Raw genomic sequence first — 21,975 nt, 5'->3', positions numbered from 1 at the left:
AGGGCATCCGCAAAACTTTTCTTATAGGGAGCGAAGTGTTTAACAGAGAGTTTTCTTATTTTGCTAAGAAATGAAAGGTCCAATGGTTTATTCCTAATTTAAGAAACAAAAAAATATATTTCCTGTGGAGTACAGTGGGCTGATGATGGCTTATCTTTTAATGAATATTGCGACTATGCATTGGCAAGGGCTCTCACAGGCTCGAATCATAGGGAGGAAATGAAAAAAAAAAAAAAACAAGAAAAATATAGATACTATTTTAAGTTAAATCATTTTTTTCCCACAGGGGTCACTTAGAGGAGAAATGCTCAATTTATAGAATATTTAGCCATACATATATAGACAAACCTGGGGAAGGGAGGGGGAGAGGAGTTTTAATTTCTTGTTGAAAAGATGCTTTTAACCCCAATTGCGTTTGGCCCAATTGCATGTCATGTAGCAGAGTTCGGTACTTGTCGGTTACAGGGAACACATTCAAGAATTACGCTTAGGTTACATCTCAGAAAACCAGTTTCATAGCTAGAACAACAAGTGATGGATTATACAATAAATTGGATCTTGACAAAATGCATTGCACTTGTATAACTGGGCTATTCATATTGACACATTAGGGGTTGGGGTTACGTTAGGTTGGGTTCGGTTACATTAGGTTTCAATAATTTTGTTTCTAAAGTATTATTTTATCATCATGTTTCGTTATTTTTCACTAGGATCAGCCTAACCACACTTCTTGGGCGTGTTTCTAATAACTGACATATACCCAAAATTCTTTTATTGTAAGTCTTGCTTTCGCAGAAGAAACTAAAGGGCGGTGGGGGGTTCTTGAAGAAGTCTAAAAGTTCCATGGTTCAACCTTCCTGCAAAATAATTAAAAAATAGGGTATGTTTTATTTCATTTGTTAAGTATAAGCCTAAGATATCAAATATCAAACCATCTAATTAGTAACAGTACCCTATTTTATTTTAAACACCTGTCATTTCAACTTTGCTGATTTCTGTATTGTTCCTATCCAATGTTATAGATGCATTTATCCATGGAATTTTTAGATATAGCAGTGTCAGTTTTCATGGCATATCCGTCCTGTACTTCTGCTAGAAAACCGGAAATTCCTGTTTAGTCGCATAGAGGCGTGCCGAAATTGTTTTCTCGTATGTGAAGTCATGTACAATATCGATTGTATCCTATTTAGTATAAGACAGGTCGAATTAGGATTGAAATCTAATTGTCCTGCTGCATAATTGCAAAATAGGTACTTTATTGTTTGTTGAAATATATGAAGTAGCCTTTAATTCCCCTTGTGTCCACATATCGTCTATGTGATATTTTGGGTAAAATTTAGTTAAAGTACCATGGGCAGTAAAAATGAAATTTTATTGCTTGAATCGGTAAAGTAAAAGTTTACATAACCGTAAATGTCTCAAGAATCAAGAAAATTCAGGAATTTGGTTTTGCAAAAAAAGCCTTATTTGCTGTTATGCAAAATTGGAAAAAAAAGGATCCCAGGGTAAAAAGTTACAAAAATAGGCTAAAACTAATTGCTCTAATTCAAAAAGTGCAGCTTTCCTTTGAAGGCGTTTTTGTATTTAGAAATCAACGAGAAATGAATCGTGGCAACACTGACGGTATCAAGGTCTTGCCCTAAAAACTTCACTATTTCAAAACAACCAGAAGGAAAATCTTAGAAAATCGCAGTTTTGACGTATGAATAGAGTACATTAAACTCATTTTAAAGATTTTACAAGTTAAAGATCATATTTAAATTGTACTTAGGTCGAGTTCCTCAAAAAGTTATTAAAACAGAAGAAATTTGTATTTTGAAATTTCAATTTACACGGGGACCACCCCCAGGGCCAATTCTGGAGTTCGTTTTCATTGAAATTTATCGTTTAAAACCCTCGTGCTCCATTAAAAAGAATATCTTATGAATTTTTTCTATTTTCTACGAGGTAGGTACTTATTGTACCTTGGGATAGCCTTGACCATCTCTCCCCTCCAGAAGCTTGTGCATGTGTGCATTTGGTTGCTCAGCTTTTTCTTCTCTTGTAGGGTGACAAAGAAGTAAATTCTTTGGTTAGTTGTTTTCACCAGTATCGAGCTCGTACGCAGACATTTTTCACGGGGGGGGGGGCTACAAAAGCAATCGTATTTAATAATATGAATAAAAAGTGTCCAGAAATTCGACAGCATTTAGAGTTTTGCGGTGGGGGGGGGGGGTCTGTCTTGAACCACTATGCTTGTGTCCCTGCCCTGCATGCACTTATAATGTCCTAGCCACCATCTACGGTTTGCTCCGGCTGGTATTCTGCTAAGGGTACGTTTCGAAACCTAGAGTAATTTTTTCGATTTTTCAATGAAACTACCAAGGAAAGTATTTTCAGAATTTAGGCCCCCTCCCAATTGGTGCCCTGGCACGTGAAGGGATTACTTTTTTTGCTGGTATCGTTAATATTATCGCTGATCTTCGTGGAAAATATTTTACTAGTAGCAAGCATTTCTCTCTTTTTTTTTAAGAATTTTATAATGAAAACTGCTACTTATTTTTTCGGCTCCACATGTGAAAATCCTTTTAATTGGGAAAACGAATGGCAAATAACTATGCAAACTCCTATGTTCAAATATTTAAGTGACTGAGAATGAGAAATAGGTGTGCTGTCACCTTTCAAGAAAGGGAACTTGGCATCAAAATAGATTCCTCGTTGAATACTTTCTAAGTCCTTCCAAGGGATGCACACTTTATTTTACAGATGTACATCTCTTTGCTATCAGTCCCACCTTGTCCCCAGGGCCTCCATCCCTGACTCTACCTTTCATTCATTACAGTGGAAACCCATGAACGATGAAAAATAAGGGAAATTTTCGGTGAGGTAAATAAGATAGGACAAAAGCAGTAATTACAACCGTGGTCTATTCTAAGCCGTTATTAGTGTGTAAAATATATTAAAGTAAGGGAAAACTAACCTTGATAACAAAGAGACCAACTATCTCGTAAGCTTATGGCAGATCTTCTGTCCTGCTTTCTTTCAGGTTTTGGAAATTTTTCTCATTTTTTTCTTGCTGTTTCTCGTTGTTCATCATTGCCTAGCCCCTTTGGTCTCAGAACTCCCTCTGATTCTCTTTCTTGCGTCTTCTACCTTCTATACCCCCCAACCCGCCTCCTTACGTTTTACAAGAAGTGACTTTTTATGTGCAAGATAAGATTTGGCCTTCAGATGAATTTCTTGGTCAATACTCTTTCTAAGACCGTTTGAGGGGCTAGACACTTCCAGTCACTGGCATAAACACTCATTACCCTCGAGCCTGTCTTAACCCTCCTAACCCACCTTCAACTTCATTTGTGTCCATATGCTCCCATATTATAGAGCCATCCTAGCCGAGTGGATTGGTGCGCTGGATTTAGGATCCTTGGGCGAGGGTTTGGATCCTAGTATACCCTATTATTTGGTTTGCGACGGGGGTCATTGGCGTGACTCTGTAAGCTCAGCCAGAGTCGACACAGCTCTAAATGAGTACCTGGAGAAATCTGGGGAAGGTTAACAGGAAGGGTGTGCAAAAGCACAGGATGGCTGGTCCTCATCTCCCCATTGCACTTCCTGGCTGAATGGCCTTGAGACGGAGATCAGCACCGCCGGCTCGGACCTTAAGAATCTAGTGCCGCATCCTTTACCTTTTTTTTACCTAGTATACTCAAAGTGAGCTCTAATGAGTAACTTGGTGCCGTTATTCGCCTTTGTTTTTATTTATTGATCGACAGGGGAAGAGGATTCAATTTTGAAATTTTGAAAGGATTCAATTTTCAAAATTTTTAAAATTTTGAAACTGACTTGTAACTTGGTTGCAAAGCCTTGCATCTTGGTTGGTGGTAATCATATTTGAAGACGTCATGGATGTTTATTTGACATCTTCCATTAAAATTATTTGTCTAATAATAGTGGTATTGAGCTAGCAGGAAATCCTGTTGAACGACTGGCATATAAAAGTAAAAAAACTGTTGTAAATACTCTTTTGCTTGGGTCTAAGAAAGATATACCCTCCTCCTGCACAAAATTCTAAGTTTATTTCCATCTTCTTGAGGCAACTGTCACTAAAAGTTTCAACTTGGTCCCCCAGCTGAGGGAGAAAATACGGTAGACTCATTAATACTGCACTACCGCTACTACTACTAACAATTCGTTACTTCACTTAGCCGACTGAAATCCTTTAAAATCTCATGACTTCTTCCCAAAACTCTAAATTCCAACCCTAGCCATTTTCTAGCATTGACTTTTTTCCACAAATGCAACCTTTAACACAAAAGGATAACAGTATTCAACTTACTTTACTTTCAACCGATTGGAATAAAGGCCCAGTGACTGACTCGAACTCCTGAGCCAAAGATTAGGAAGGTTCCCACTATCTGAGATAGCCGGGCTTGTTGCTTGGTTTTACACCTTTGTTGTGTTGATACATGCAGACAAAGAGGTTTCGTATCAACAGCGTTTCTTTAGAGTGTCAGGAACTTACCAACCTTATAACTACTTATAAGATATGAAATAATAAAACTTATAAAATAACTTATAAAACTTATAGGAACTTATAAAATGAGATATGCTTTTAATGGATAGTTGCATCTTTTTAATTTTACATTATTAAATTTCAAATGTATATTAAAAGCCAGGATACTGATAAATGATTTTGTACCACGTTAGGTTGGCTACCACTAAGTAATATGGGTGGGTAGGTTCACCAACGACCTCATTGCTCATTAGGGACTGTGCAAAGACAGTATTACTTCTCAAATTTTCTCTACTGAATTTTAAGAGGATTCACAACAGAAACTAAAAGAATTTAAGTCCTTCTAATTGCAGAAATTCAAATTTTCCAATTAGATTTTTACCCCTACTCACCAATCTCCAAACTCCTTTTAGTTCTTTAACTATTACAGTTATCTTCGTCTTTTCATACTCTTGTTCGATCTTTGTCAACGGTATCAAACAGTTCGTGGTAACGAACTGTAGTAAGGAGCGACCCGGCTCAATAGTAAACGAAACTCTAAAAAACGGAACTTCGATACTAAGAGATATATCAAAAGAATCGAATTTTTATGCTGATTTTAAATATATAAGTTTCATCAAATTTAGTCTTTGTCATCAAAAGTTATGAGCCTGAGAAAATGTGCCTTATTTTGGAAAATAGGGGGAAACACCCCCTAAAAGTCATAGGATCTTAACGAAAATCACACCATCGCATTCAGCGTATCAGAGAACCCTATAGAAAAAATTTAAGGTCCAATCTACAAAAATGTGGAATTTCGTATTTTTTGCCAGAAGACAGATCACGGGTGCGTGTTTATTTGTTTTTTTTTTTTTTTCACTAGGGGTCATCGTATCGACCAAGTGGTCCTAGATTGTTGCAAGAGGACTCATTCTAACGGAAATGAAAAGTTCTAGTGCCCTTTTTAAGTGACCAAAAAATTGGAGAGCACCTGGGCCCCCTCCCACGCTCATTTTTTCCCAAAGTCAACGGATCAAAATTTTGAGATAGCCATTTTGTTCCGCATAATCGAAACCATAATAACTATGTCTTTGGGGATGACTTACTCCCACACACTGGTGGAGGGGCTGCAAGTTACAAACTTTCACCAATGTTTACATACAGTAATGGTTATTGGGAAGTGTACCGACGTTTTCAGGGTGATTTTTTTGGTTTGGGTGTGAGGTTGAGGGGAGGGGGCAAAGTGGGAGGATCTTTCCTTGGAGGAATATTTCATGGGGGAAGAAAAAATTCAATGAAAAGGGCGCAGGATTTTCTAGCATTACTATTAAAAAAACAACGAAAATATAAACATAAAAGAGTTTTTTTTCAAATTAAGCTAAGGAGTAGCATTAAAACTTAAAACGAACAGAGATTATTAAGCATATGAGGGGTTCTAAAAATACTTTAGCATAAAGAGCGAGGTATTTAGGATGAGATAAATACTTCGCTCTTTATGCTGAAGTATTTTTTAGTAATTTCAACTATTTATTCTACGGTCTTTCTGATTCATGGGTCATTTCTTAAAGAATTGGGACGAAACTTAAGATTTAGTGTGAAGAGCGAGGCATTAACGAGGGGACAAACCCCCTTATATATATAATCAAAAATATAAGAATACAAAAGTTTGTTACGTAAGTTAATTCTTAAGTTACGTATATTTTTTGCTAATAAAACGTTCGTTAAAAGTTCTAGTTGCCTTTTTTCGTAACCGAAAAATTGGAGGGCAACTAGGACTCCTTCTCCACCCTTATTTCTCAAAATCGTCTGATCAAAACTAAGAGAAAGCCATTTTAATAATTTATGTACGGAGAGCCAAAATCAAACATGCATTAATTCAAATACGTTCAGAAATTAAATAAAAAACTAGTTTTTTTAACTGAAAGTAAGCAGCGACATTAAAACTTAAAACGAACAGAAATTACTCCGTATATGAAATGGGCTGTCCCCTTCGCAATCCCTCGCTCTTTACGCTAAAGATTGACTCTTTGCCACAATTCTACTTTTTAAAACAATTAAAGACTTTAGCGTAAAGAGCGAGGGATTGCGGAGGGGACAACCCATTTCATATACGGAGTAATTTCTGTTCGTTTCAAGTTTTAATGTCGCTCCCTACTTTCAGTTAAAAAAAAAACTAGTTTGTTTTATTTAATAACGAATATGGAGACAAGGAAATGAAACGGTTTTCTTTTCAACTGCGGTTTGCTATGCTTCAGGCACGTACACAGTTTTCCCGTCCATCTTTTAAATATTTTCATGCAATCCTTCTCTGTTTGCTATTTTGAAGAAATTAACCCCCACCCCTGAAATGTGTTTACTGCTCTTGCGCATGCACAAGGCGCTGCTTACGTGCTTTTCAAAAATTGACCATTGTTTTAATACTTTGTACTTATTTTAACGCCTAATTTTAGTGTTTTTTTTTTAGAGATTACTACGAATCTATTTGGAGAGAATTAAATGGTATGAGGCATGGTTTTCCAAACTTGTTTTCTTTTCACGGTTTGAGTCGGTTTAATGGTAGTCCAATAGCCCCAAGATAAGACAGAATTAATTGTATTTTTCTAACTCTTAGGGTAATAACTTTGATCTCCTGACTGTCTGTGTCACATCCACAACCTTAGTAAATCTATGTAGGCATGTCTTTTCTCGGGGACTCCTTAACCCTGGAATAATTTTTATTAAGCCCTGGAATTTTTTTTATATTTTAAATACTGAATACCTAGTAAGTTTAAAATCTGTATTTACAATGTTTCTTTTAAAACTTTTTTGGGTATAGGATCGACAATTTTCCCAAATAGACAAGATTTTTCCAGGACATAAAATTAAAAAAATTATGTCATTAATTGGAAGCAATTCCTAGCCCTTCACACGCGTTCTGTCAAACGAAATTTCTGATATTAAATCATTTTAAAGAATGCTGTAAGCCATCCAATGGCGTTGAGTATATTCCTCCGCCCGAAAATATGAAAAAAAAATCGTAATAGTAGGCTACATAACCTTTGATAGTGTCCCTGTCTAGTGCTATCTCTGTAAAGACAGATCGCTAAAGAAGCCGAAATTTGCCCCTTTTGCGTCAATAAATATGAGGGTAGTGGGCCATTTACTTGGTATTGATGAATTGTGTTTGGCATGTGCTTTCTTGCCAATTCGGGTATTTTTTTGGGAGGGGGAGCGTCTTTTCAGTGTTATTGGAAGGCCTACAGTACTTTGCGATAATTTTGAAGTGGACAAAAGGCAGTTTTCAAAATGTAGTTGAGGGTAGGGGTGGAGGGGGGTAAAGCTGCCGTTTTTTATTATCTTTACAGTGGAAATAACAAAAGTCAATGTCCATTGGAAATACTCCTAATAAATGTTCTTTTCAGAATCTAGGGGGAACACGCCTCTCCCTGAAACCCCCTCCCAATTGACGCCACTGGCCTACAGCTTTCTTTGGAAAAGTTTAATGTTGGGAAATTTTTCGTTTGGTAGAACTGGTTTCACATAATAAATGTTTCCGCTGTAGTAAATAACTTTCAGTAACGCCCTTGTCCAGTGTTGCTACTGTGAAGACAATTTGCGATAAAAGCCCAATTCCGCCACTTTTCCGTAAATAAACACGGGGCTAGTGGGCTATTCACTTGGTGTTGATGCAGTGCCTTTGGCGTGTTCTTTCTTGCCTACTTGGGTATTTTATAGTTTCTGTTTAATCGTTTGCTGTGAGATAGAATAGAAGTGTTGAGTGTTTATTTTTTTGGCAACGGTTTTTTGTAACAACAGCTTGTGAATTGATAAAAATTGTAATGCCAATCTTAGAGGTAACATGAGCGACGTCAGGAAATTTCCGAGGGAAGGGAAAGTTTTACTAAGAGCTCAGTTTATGCCAAGCTTTAAATTCGAACAATTCTCATTTCCGATTTTTATATATTTTGAGTTTTTTTGTCTCCCAGGAGGGGCATTTTCCCTTGGGGGAGGGGAGGGGGGCATCGGCCCCGTGCCGATGCTCAACGACTTGTTATAACAACCATGTTTTGTAATTTATATTTACGTAAAAATCAGTTCATATAATTACAGAAAACGGAGGTATTACAATAAGAAACTTTTGCAATTTCTGTTTTACGATGCATATTTCTATTTTATTTTTAATGCTCCTATTTTACTTAAAAACTAACTTAAGCTGGTATTTTTTTAAGATCTAAAAACCTTTCTAAAACTATTAAATTCAGTTGCTTTTTTACTGCTACTTGTTGGAGTCACTCCTCTCTTCTCAGTCTTTTTGTTTTTAAGTTTTGTCTTTTTATTCTATTTCATGGACTATATCCATTCTTATTCTTCTCTTTCCATCTTCCTTGTCATTTATTTTCTTGTTTTGTACCAAACTAAGATAAGAGGCCACCATACACATCACTTCAATAGCCCTTTACTACAGTAAGGTAGACCTCCTATACACCTGAGTATTTCGGAGGCATGGAGTAGTGTTGTTGGCATGCCTGCATATAGGGGAATAGTTTCCATTTAAAGTAAACCGTTTGGGCCTGAACTTGCTGAAGTTAGACGATAGATTGATGAAAACCTCAATGTGTAACCTTCCGTTTTGGCAAATACCTTATGGATAAATCTCGTGTCCCCTGTCTTCAAACCTGTCATTTCCACGCCACTTTTTAGATTTTTTCTGGCATCCCTTGTTCGAGCAAAAAAACTGGTAAGATAGGTAAGCGTACGTACGGATATGGCCATATCCAGGTTTTTTTTCGGTGTATGTGTGTGTGTGTGTGCAAAAAAGAACTACAAATAAGCATCCGAAATTTGTTTATATTCATTTTTGTTTCGTTTTTATGAGTTGGACAAAAATTGGGGGTTGGGGGGGGGTTAAACCCCCTGGATGCGGTCTTGTGTGCGGTGGTCAGAATTCCAAAGGAGGAGGGGGAATATTAAAGCAGCATAAACGAAAGACAGAAAAACAATGGCACACTTATAAGGAAATATAAAGCAGCCCCAGACAGTTCAGTTCACTATGCTTGTGGCAGAAATCTATCAAGGTTTCAAGGTTCAAGGTTCAATCGGGTTTAATTAAAAAAAAGGAAATAACTAAACTTAAAGTACACTGCCCTGTGACAAAACTCACGTTGAGACCCATAAACATCACACGACCTAAAACTTTTTATTCAATGGCATCTTTGTATGATGATATCGACATGTCATCAGGTCCGCGTTGTGCATTCTGACTGTGGTAATTGGAAGCGAAGATCAGAAGGGATCAGGAGGGATCAATGTAATTCACCATGCTATAGTTTTGGGATACCCTAAAGTCTAATAAAGAAATTGGTACTTCAGCGTATTTTTTTGTGGTCTGAATTCCAACGTTGGATTACTTTTCTTTTTTGCTTTGGGGAAGGAGCTATTCATATCATCAGAAAAGAAAAATGGGAATATTATGGCACGTTTATTAAAAAAGTAGAGAAATAACACTGGTATACTCGGTTCGGGAATGTTTAATACTCGGTTCATACTTATTGACGGGAAAAATTTATCAAATTACCTAAAACCTTTGTATACCAAGGTAACTTTGTAAACTCCGACTTGTCGTCAGATCCGTGTTGCGCACTCTGGTTGCGGTTGCAAGGAAGCCAAGAACGGTTGAAATGTGGAAGAAACAGTGTTACCAGAATGACGTCTGTTGTCAATTAGAGCAGCCATCGAAGTGAAAATATACAACAGGCGGCGTTTTTTAAAGAATAATGTACCAAAGGTATTTTTTTCCAATAGCTTTGTTTTGGAGGAATTTGCTAACTTGATGAATGAACTCCCGAAAAAGCGCCAAAATTCACCCAAATTGGGTTCTGTATGAGGTATTAGGGTACTTGTTAATTAATCAGAACACACCCAAGTTCTTGATCTGAATGTAAGATCTGAGAAAACCGGTTTTATAGCCGCAAAGACAAGTGACAGAATGTATTGGACTCATATAATTTGGGCTATATACTTGCACATTAGGCAGGGAGGGGGTAGAGTATAGCGGGTCTGAATACAAAATGTGTTAACTACAATTATTCTGCATTGTATGAAGTAATATTTGCTTTCTAACTTCACGCTGTCCAATTAATTTACCCCACCCCCCCTGATATGCAGATATATAAGCCTAAATTATATAAGTCCAATGCATTCTGTTACCCGCCACTTTTCTTTGTGGCTATGAAACCGGTTTTCTCAAACCTTACATTCAGATCAAGAACTTGAGTGTGTTCTGAATAATTAACAAGTACCGGTATTAGGCTCTGGTTGGATATTTCGTAAGCCGGTTTTATAGCACCTGAGAAAACCGGTTTAATAGTTGCAAAGACAAGTGATAGGTGACAGAATGCATTGGACTCATATAATTTGGGCTATATGTTTGCACATTAGGGGGGGGGTAGAGGGTAGCGGGGTTCTGGTTAGATATTTGGTAGAACTTCTTGTTATAATGCTACCCTTTCTACTCATATCTAAGTAAATGCCAAGCTTAAAGCACATAGAAATAGAGACTAATTGTAATGGTTTGTGAACCTTTTGTTCTTTTAGCCCTTGAAAGAAAAACAAATATGCACGAATTGTAGCATGAATGTGCCGCACTAGAACTCTTGATGCTTTTATAGACCTTTGAAGATAAGAATTGAAGAGGATTCCCAATTTTGTGTTGGGGAAGGGCGTGAAGTCTTTTACCTCGGATCTCTTTTTGTAAATATGTCGGCATTCCTTTGGTGTAGCCTATAATATATAATACTATTTTTAGTAGTCTTTTGAACTAAACAGATGCAGAACATTTTGCTAGTCTCTCCTGGCAAAATGGCCACTACTCATGTGAAGTAGTACTCATGTGAAGTACTACTCAGGCGCTACTGAGTAGCGCACTACTCATGTGAAGTAGTGCGCCTCTTTACCGGCTGCTTTTGCGAGTTGTGGTTAGGATTGAAAAGAACATACAACATACGTCACTTATATGCTTTCAAAACAAGTTGTAGGAATCCGGGACATTTCCCCCTGATTTCTATTCCCTAATTTTTCAGGATTTTCATGGAATTCTCCCCCCCCCCGTAAAAAAACAAACAAACTGGGGTTCTCTCAAAATTTCCCAAAAATTAAAGTTAACGAAAATAAACAATTTGTATTTCTGTTAATGTTTGTGTATGGTTCTAAACAGCCCATGGTACCCAAAGGTTTAAAACGTTATTCTAAAAATAAGTGTGTAGCGAAGAAAAACTACAATTTGTACTCAATTCAGGAATGACAAATATTATTTTCATTAGTCTTAATAGTGAAATGTTATTTTGAAAACAAATTTGAGTGAATGTTTAAAAAGAGCCTGAAACCCCTCGAAGGTGACGTCAGTTATGCTGTGACGTCATTTACGAGGGGTTTCTGTCTCTTTTTTAAACTTCTTGCAAATTTGTTTACTGTTAATACTAATGAAAATTGTATTTACCATTCCCGAACCAGCTAGACACGGCGACTTTTTCTTACCATGAAGTTTTTTTAGAAGTATATCTTTAAACTTTTGGTTGCTGTGGGCTGTTTTGAGCCCTTTTAACTCCTTTAAGGGTTGTAAAAGGGATTTGACCTTGAAGCGGTTATTGAATCCGGAAAGAGTATAAAATAAGGCGAGGAATTACGTCTTCAATATCTTCCTAGGTAAGTTATATGAAAATGTATATATTTACCGACGTTTTAAGCATCGAATGAAATTCAAAATTTGAATTTGTTTGATTTTTCGAGAAGAAGTTAGAAATATTTGTTTGTCTTAATGGGGCTTAAAATAATTTTCCCCTAACTGGTGAAGGGGGAGGGGTGCTCTACAAATATTAATAATTTATTAATGTGTACATTTTTGTTAAATACAGCCGAAATTGCTTAAACAAATATTTTCAGCGTAATCGCTTTTTAGATTTAGGCCCTTTTTTGTGTACTCCCCCTGCCGAAGATTCCTTAGCCAACTGTAACATTGCCATAGTTATAGCTGCAATCATCTCTTCGACCATTCTTGAGCTAATTGATAGCTCTTGAAGTCATGAAAATCATCCAGATTTAAATAACCACTTGGAAGCATTTAAATCAGTTAATCGCTATTGTGAAAATGCGCATGGTTGGAACAAATTTAATAGAAGTCTATGAAAGAAACCATTTAAAACTGCTTAGGGTATCAATGAAATTACCCCGGTGAAGACTCATTAATAGCGTTGTACGTTTTTTTGCTCACGTCGTTTTTCTGCCACAAGTAATGTTGTTGAGCTGCAAACCTGTCATAAAAACCTGAAATCTATTGGCTATCTTACCTTAACTTTAATTCAGTTTTACCTGGCACACAGGCGTAAGTTTTATGTTTAGGATCCCTTGGTCAAAGCAACTGACGAAATGCAGAGTTTAGTGATATACTGACAAGATCATCATATTTGTAACAGCGGTAGTTCAAAAAGTTAGACAAATTTAAATGTTAAAGGAGAGCAAAAAAACTTAGATTGCTACCAATAAAAAGTTGTTTTTAAAAGTAACATTTTCTTGTAAGCATTCGGAATATGGCAGAGTAAATTTTTAAAAACAACAAAGAGAGGTAAAACTCCACAAAAAAAGAAAACCTCAAACGAGACTGCGGCCAGTACAGAGAAAAGAGATGAAGGACTAAAATAACGCGGATATTTCGCCTGTATCTAAACTAGGCGTGCTCAGGACACGATAAAAAGGAAAAATCACTAAACTAAAAACAAATAAAACCACCACCAATAATAATAAATACAATTGTCGCTACTGATCCATGTAGGGAAAAGAAACTATTCGAGTTACTTCAATGAGAACATCAAAGTAACTGAGGAAAAAATATGAAAATTGAAACTAAGTTAACTATTCTGTTGCGGAATAATCCTCTTGTTAGCTAATATTGAAGCAACTCTTTTTGGTCCAGTAGGTAATCTTGTCCCCCTGGTGATTATGTAAAATTTTAATTCTTTTATTGACTATTGTTTTTATTTTCAAAAGACAATCATAAATTGGGTCAATACTGGCCGCAGTCTCGTTTGAGGTTTTCTTTTTGTGGAGTTTTATGTCTCTTTGTTGTTTGTTGTCATGTCTGGCCAGTTCGGCTTAAGAATTTTCATATCAAAAGCTCGAATTTCCATTACTTCTGAGAGCAAGAAAAGAATACCTAAAGTATTTTGGAAAAAAAAAGACCCTGTATCTTACGTACCAAATCCGATAGGAGAAAACATTAAACCAATCAGTAAAATTTGTTTTCCTTGAGCAAAGGGAGTATCGTCTAAAGCATTGCTTTCAAAAAAATGTCTTTTGGATTACCGCAGGCCTTTTTTTAAGGGACGAGCAAGGCCTTCTTGGGACTGGAGAGGAGGTGTATTTTTGAAATTTTGTTTTAAAATATAAAATGTTGGCTCTTCGTGTGAAATAAGAAGTTTTCTTTTTCAGCTTATTTTATGGATATTTCATTGTAAATAATCTGTATAAAAATTATATTGAACTTTCTAAGCTGCACCTGCACACAGAAGGAAGATTATTCTTTTTTCAGAAATTAACCCTTCCGTTTGAACTCAACCCCCATTCCCTGCAAAGGTCAAGCTTAAAGGGGTTGAGTTGAATGGTGGTTAATTTGCATATGGGTTTGAGTTAAACGAGGATTGGGTTGCATGGGGCTGAATTGAATGGTGGTTGTTTTGAATAAAGGCTGTGTTGCATTTAGTTCGGTGGCTGTTGAATTGAATGGGGATTGGATTGAACAGGGTCTGAGTCACATGAACACGTTAATCCTGCTATTTTCCGAAATGCGCTTGTGTCTCCTGCCCGTAAAACCAATTTGAGCCGCAATCCCAAGAGATGTCCTATGTCCGGACCAAAGCCATGTCTAAGATGCGGTTATTTACCCTAATAATCCTTCTAATTGTCTTCCAGCAACAATTTTGGTAGTAAAACCGAAAGTGGGACTCCATCGACTATAATGGAAGGCGGTTTCAGCGACAATTTCGATTTCATTTTAATTAAGTTTAATAAAGTCTAAATTAAGTCAAACTTATTGAATATTAATCGTATTGAATCGTATCTGATCTTAGCCGATTGTATTTTTGACAGTTTTCCTTAGAGCATCATTGTGACATAAGATTACCGATTGCCAAATCTATACATTTTTCGGTACTTGTGTATTATTCAGAACACATTATTCGTTTTAGTTTTAATTAAGTTTAATGAAGTCTAAATTAAATTAATTTCACTGGATATTAATCATGTTGAATCTTATCTGATTTTAACCGGTTGTAATCGGTGTAATGTTAACTGATTCTGTTCCAACACCAACCTAAGTAATTTTCAGCAATCTAAAAATTCGCTTGAAAACACCTCATATAGCTAGTTACTAGGGGATCATCACCAACCATTACTAAAAGTACTCATCGATTTGAGATGAATAATTTTATTTTTCGAATTACTTATGTTAGTTTTGGAATTCTTCCAGAGTATCAGTGTTGCCAATGCTTCGGAAGAAAAAGCACCGCAAAACGCCCTAAAATTGTACCACTGATCAAAAAATTGTACCATATCTATTTTTGTTGCGTGTTGTTCTACGGGCAAGACGAAATTTTTTTTTTGCGCTACGCACAACACGTGGACGATCGGAAAATTACATTACAATAAAGAGAACAAAGTATCAGATATCTTCTTTCAAAGATATGTGGGAGACCTCCTTTCCCCTTGAGAGACCATTTTGGTGTCACTCCTCCAAATAGCTGCTCACCTATTTTGTACTTACCGTACAGATGGATGTGCTGCTTCACGCTTTGTTATGACCGCAAGAGGCCAACAACAGGCACTTAAATAAACGTGTAAAGGTAAAACTCTAGAAGAGAAAACAAATAAAAACTACAATTCCAATTCCTGGCGTCATGACGTCCAGTCAAATCTTATTGTACCATATTGTACCACATTTTGTAAAATGTACCAGGAAATTTGTGATTGTACCAGAATGTACCTTTAGAGGTGAAAGGTACCAAAATAGTACAATTGTACTGCTGTTGGCAACCCTGCAGAGAATGAATCTAGCAATGCTAGAACTTATTAGTCAACACAACACTTACTGCGTATAATTTCCATTGTGTAAAAGCCATAGATTTATCGTCCGCATAGATGTTGGATAGTTAAAAAAAGCACTGCTATACGCGAGAAGGTAAACAATCGCTTCTCATGATAAGCATGGTGACAATCAACCAGGTAATAGGGAAGCAAACCTCAGTAACCGGTTTTGCCTCCTTCAAACCCTTTAAGATTTCGTTTGGGATGAGCTTAGGTGCTATGACTGCCCCTCGAAGTAACTTACAAATGTCTCTATTGTTCGGTAACTCCCATGTCATGGGTGCCGGTAGTGGATCGGGGGAGGGAGGGGGGAAACATCCTCCTGGAACACACGAGAGTCAAAAACGTATAAAAATAGGAAAATGAAAAATATTTCAGTTTAAATCTTGGTAAAACAATGCTCGGGTAACATCCCCCCCCCCACAGACAAAACTTTCTGTCGGCACCCATGTTCCATGTGAGCAGATATTTTGTCTGAGTGTAGAAAAGTGTCCAATTATAGAAAGTCAACTAAGTTTACACCCCTGGTGATAGCTAACTCATGATTTTTTTGTAGTCTTCAGCATCAACTCATTTACCAGTCACCGTTTGTTACCCCTCAAAATGTTATGCAACTGCCTGCCGCCAATCAGAATGCCTTGAGTCAGGCTACGATGGCAGCCTTGGCTTCACAGTTCTATGATCCTGTGGCAGCAGCTGCTGCTTATGCTGCACAGTTTACCGGTGTGGACCAACTTGCTTACTCAAACGCTGCAGGTAAGGCATGGGCTTGATTAAAGAGTGTACATATGGGGTAGTATTAGCTAAGTATGGACTACTCTAAACTTATATTATTCTCAGTTCAGCATCCGTGCTTGTCTGTTAAACAGAACATCCTCAGGAATTATGCTGTCTAAAGATCTGACACAACCGGCTTGAATCGGTTGTGATTTGCATATTTTGGGTGAGAAAACTACGATATAGGTATATTTTAATTAATTTCTTAATATTTAGAGGTGGTTAGGGGTTATGCTAAGTTAGGTGGGGTTAGGTTACATTTGGTTTTTATTATAATACATTTTGTGCGGCCTGCTTTCCATAACTCTTTGTCATAATTTCCATAATCTTGTTTCTAAAGTATTATATTACAATCATCTTTTGGCATATTTCATTAGGATTAACCTAACTCCACTTGTTGAGGGTGTTCTATTTAACAGACAAGCACCTCAGCATCATAAAAAAAAGAAAAAAAAGTGAGCTCCTTGGCTTGGTTGAATCGTGCTAAGTCGTTCAATCAAGCTGATTAAACGGTAGGGATTCATCAGCTACCCCGAATGCTTTACTGGGGCTTGTCGCGGCTGAGGGTTGCCCACTTTGATCCAATTTTTCACATTGATTGTTTTTTTTTACTTTTATTTGGAAAGGAAGAGGGTGGGGTGCTATATTTAGTTTTACTCTAGGCACTACATACCCTGGTAACGGGTCTGTTCTTGCGAGATAACTTTACTTTGCGTTTGATTTGTCGTTATAAAATATTATTACTGCTTATAATTTATCTCAACACCAGAAGTTGTGGTGATATTATGGTTGGTAGGGTGGGTTGGGGAGGTAAACATAGACTGAGGAGCAAATATGGTTGGGAATATGGGGAGGGATGAGGGTATTTGAGTGTTGAGGGGGAACGGAGGTTGGACTTGGTGTTTTTTCTTTTACATTCTGTTTATCCATTATTATTCCTAATATAACATAGCAAAGAAAATAACAGACTTTGTGTGAAAGTTGCATAAATGTTCTTTTCAAGAATCTTTTTTCTAAGACATTTCGAAGACTCCATTACGCCTTGATTTATTGGGAATCCAAATCGAAATACGAAAAAGATATTTGTAAAAATCTAAAAAGACGATCTAACGAAAATAGAGCAAATCACAGTACTTAGAGTAGAGCTACTACGTTTGGGCATGTAGAAATGATTGATATACCAAGAACATCTAAATAAAGATATGTTTTGCCCCTCTAGCCCCATCTTAAATCTATTTATACCTGAAAACTGCGATTTTTTTCGGTTTTTCTGTTGATTTATTCAAAACTGTTACGTTTTAAGGACTACTACGTTGTTATTAGTGTTGCATCGTTGAACCGTGGAAATAAATAAGCGAAATTAATTAATGAAATTTGACACTACTTTTTGCTCGTTAAAAATTGAAACATTAACGTTCCAATGACAACTGTACCTACAAAAGAGATCTGCATCTTCTTTAGTCGCTTGGTGCCATTTGTTTTTAGCTCTTTTTTTGCTGATCTTTCAATCCACATTTTTTTGGGGGGGGGGCACGGAGCCCGCCGCTATATACACTGCATATGGAAGTCAATTCCATTAACCATTTTTCATTTTTAAGATCCAATTTTTCAAGAATTCAGAATTCTTCTTTATTGAATTTTTTAGAATTCAACCTATTCTCAAACTTTCAATGGGTGAGATGCCTTGCCGACCGTGGTGTTGATAGCGGCATGGATTTCGGATCCAATTCCGAATATAATCCGATATAATTCAAGCAATCATATCCCATTTTCATTGTCCTTGTTACTTTAATAAGCACATTTTTAATATACTATGGATCCTTGTGTACGTGATTAGAATTTTAGGTTCGTGTTTCTTCTCAGGTTGCCAACTTACATTATTCCGGTTAGCGTAGCGTTTTTTATTTGTTTTCTTGTTGAATGTAAAAAAAATTAAAATTATTAACGCTGGAATTTTTGGGGGTAAAATTTGACAAACGAAAAATAGGTGAATCCTACAGAAAACATAGCTATTATCAGCAAAATCGTAAAATTCGAAAAAAAACTTAGCATTAAATATAAAAGAAGAAAAAACGGCGCTTTTAGTAATGTATTTGGAGCGTGCAAATAGGTTTGACTGTATTTTTGTGTTAAATAAATCAAAGCGACTCCCAATTCTTAACGTGTATATTCATCGCACTAATATTACGAGCCAATCAACTATTTTGTCAATAACATATCAAAAAATATCAAAAAGTGGGCTTAATCAATTGGGCTTGTTAATTTTGTAACAAATTTGATCATTCCAATTTGTGACTTTATGGGATGGTGACTAGATTTCATCTTTCCTTCCCTTGTGCAGACTTCATTTTCCATCTTGGCAATAATGAATAGCTGTTCTTGAGGGAATTTTCCACCCATGTGTGTCTCGGTTCCTGTCTAGATTTTCCCATTTTCAGGTCACATGACAATTTGGTCGGGGTTGTTCAAAAAGCGTTATGTGAAATTTTTTTTGTAAACTTTAGAAGCCTATTCCAAACAATTATCTACTGATAACAGACATGAAACTCCTTTTCAGTTTTGTACATTCTGTAAAATTCGTGTCATATTCATTTTGAATTTCTGTTAAGAGGAAATTGGTAGCGTTGCCAGCCGGGTCGGTTCCTAATGTGTTACAATTGCCCAAATTTAAGTGCTACAAAGTGATTTTCGGTGCTATAGTCAAAAATTGACTGAAAATTGACTCAAAATTGACTCAAAAAGTGCTAAAATAGCAATCTCGTGAAATAGGTGGCAGTCCTAGATACTGGTATTTGAAGGTATTATCCAATCTTCGCTACCTGATGCGTATCTCTGAGTGCCATTCTCTGCCAATCCATTAGTTCTTCCCTAGGATGGATGATATACTATCTGTCAACAAGCGAAGTGAATTTTTATACAGTTCTGAAAAGGCTATGTCAGCTTCGACTCTCACAAAGACTATCTGCCTTGGCTTTACTCTAACTAGCCATGGCTCTCAAGTTTTTCATTTCCTCCACCAACTTGATTTTAATTCAAAAATCAACTAATCACGGCTAGCATGATTCATTTCAGGGTATTTTCGTATTATATGGTACACGAGAATTTGTATCGCGTGGATCAGACAATAACAGGTCGGTTTTTATACCAGATAATTAGCTTCCGTTCGGTGGCAAACTACATTGTAGCTATACTTTAATTAAATATTTAGTTGGTATTTTGGTGTGATACGTATTTCATTTCATTATGATTGTATCTCATTATGATTAACCTAACTTCGCTTCTTGAGTGTGTACCATATAATACGGAAATACCCGTTTCAGTTTAGACATCTTTTTTTATAATGGGTTACCCTCTGGGTTACCCTCTGTCATTAGTTTTTAAGGGGTAATTTTTAAATCCACCAAATGGGTATAAGCAAACCTCTCATTGATTATTTGCCTCTAAAAACTCGGCTGGATGTTTTATTACGCTTATGCTTTATATTGTTTTGTAGTTACAGGCATTCATAGACAATGTCTGTAAAACGATGAAAATGCTTTCCACTATTAGTCGTTTGAGGTTTCTTATTTGTATATTATCTTTCGTATTTTAAAGAGTCGTCTGGACCAGAAAGAATTTATGTTCTTAATTAAAAAATGAATGATCTTTGATAATCTTCCTGGACTTTAGTATAGCAAGTGAGTTGCTACCATGTATTCCGCTGTTTATTATGCTTTCAGATAAGTTAATCTGCGCATTGATTTCACATTCCAGTCACGGTGATTTAAATGATAGTGTCGTACACAAGGTGCATTTTAAAAATTATAGCCTAGAAAGGCCAAAAAAGAAGCAGTTGTTATTAGAAAGAAGATTTTTATGCCATCATCGTTATGGTTGAATCATCAGGTTGTACTAAAACTGTATAAGAATCAGGTATATTTTGTCTGCAGCAACGACATCTATAATAAATGTCGGGCATTCACACAGGAGGAGGGGCTTTATTTAACTAGACCCCCTCCCACCACCGCTAAATAAATTCCTTTGAATATGCCCGCTGAACCCACATTGATCTGTTCGATTTTCCGATCGGTCATTTACTTTGTAAAATACCCTGTTTAATTTTTCGAAGAGACGCTAATTTTTTAAATCGCTTGTGGTGTGTTACTAAATTATTCGCAGAAAGATTTTACTAACAATTAGGTTTAGCTAGCACTATTTAAGTCAATCAGAATTTTTCACAGACATTTTTAACAAATCAGAAAATTCAATGAAAAATCTGATTGACTCAATTTGGTAACAACTATATCTAAGTTTACTAAAAGATTATTGTGAGCCGGGCATTAGTGTCTTTTAAATAACCTCAATCCAACTGTTTTTTTTTATTTATTGGTCTATAGTCTTCTTTGAAAAATACCCCATGTTGCTCCCACTTAAGTCGGGAACCCCTATTGTCAAAAAGCCTTTATTTCCTTGGTGGTGTTTTGACAGACGCGGAGGATAAATTGTCTGTGTGGTTTTAATTAAGAGGAAAATATGCCAAATCGGTTGGGGACAAGCTTTCTTCGCAGTTCGGATTACTAGGATGTTTTTAACTAACTGACGATTGCCAAAAATTTGTTTGGGGATAGGTATGGCAATTAGGCTGTGAGGGATTACCAGATTTGAAACTAATTAAGATATAATTTCGGCCAGAATTAACCTTGAAACTGTTACGTCATAAATTTATGCCCCCTCTTAATTCTTCACCTCAGGCAATATTGGTTACGTCCTTTAATTTGAATGAATAGGTATTGCCAATCTCTGCCAATATTGGCCACTCTCTTTAGCTTCGGAAATATAACTACGAAGTACGAAATTAGCGTCTATACTTCCTCATTAAAACTTTGTACTTTTTTGGTTTATTTTTGTGACGTATATTCGTACTGCCCAAGAGCAGATACAAAAATCATTGTAACCCAAATAATTTGCACTTCCATGTGACATTTTACGTAAAAATGGCCGATCCTACCAAAGTGTCATTTTCTTGTCAGCAATGAGACATCGACTAAAAACTATAGCTAAAATTATTAGAGTATGAAAGTTGGCAATTCTATTTGGCAGTGTCTGAAATTTTGAAGCACATACGCTGTAATTAATTTCCCAATTTATTAGTTTTATAATAATTGATTATTTACATTAATATATCAATTTTGTAAATTTCTTGATTCATTAATTAATTGCTGTTAATTACACCATCCAGTTTAGCTGTTAATGATCTACAGTAAGCATCCACAATGCTTTCTATCAAAATTTATATAAAATATAATAGATGACGCTGTGGAAGCTTTATGTCAGTTCCACGCTAACATTTAAAGATTCAGCATATTTTTAAACACTTAAAACTTATGTATCACAAAAAAAAAACATCCAATTCGGAAGCAGAGCCTGGAAATTTATTTTACTTCTTATATTTTCTTATTTGTTCGTGGAGTTTTCTGGGCTGTTGTATTTAGTAACTGTACTGACTGATTGACACATTTTGTAGCAATCAAATTTTATTCTATTTGTGAATAAGCCGAAATGTCCAGAGTGGGTTAGAAGGATTTGTGAAGAGGGGGAGGTTTTATTGTTCAAAGACATTATTGGACCCGTGTTGATCC

At 36.3% G+C, this 21,975-nt stretch overlaps 1 protein-coding gene across 1 annotated transcript in view; it reads left to right on the top strand.

Annotated features, from left to right (window-relative positions):
* LOC136036522 (RNA-binding protein 38-like) overlaps positions 1 to 21,975 on the top strand; it is a 156,498-nt gene that overhangs the window by 110,624 nt on the left and 23,899 nt on the right. The window contains exon 6 of the mRNA XM_065718825.1: positions 16,137 to 16,336. Coding sequence (XP_065574897.1) covers positions 16,137 to 16,336 — 200 coding nt within the window. The remainder of the gene's footprint in view (positions 1 to 16,136; positions 16,337 to 21,975) is intronic.

Source organism: Artemia franciscana, chromosome 15 (assembly GCF_032884065.1).
Source record: "Artemia franciscana chromosome 15, ASM3288406v1, whole genome shotgun sequence".
Taxonomy (NCBI): Eukaryota; Metazoa; Arthropoda; class Branchiopoda; order Anostraca; family Artemiidae; genus Artemia; species Artemia franciscana.
Note: the sequence above shows the minus strand (reverse complement) of the source record. Positions and strands in the feature narration are given on the sequence as shown.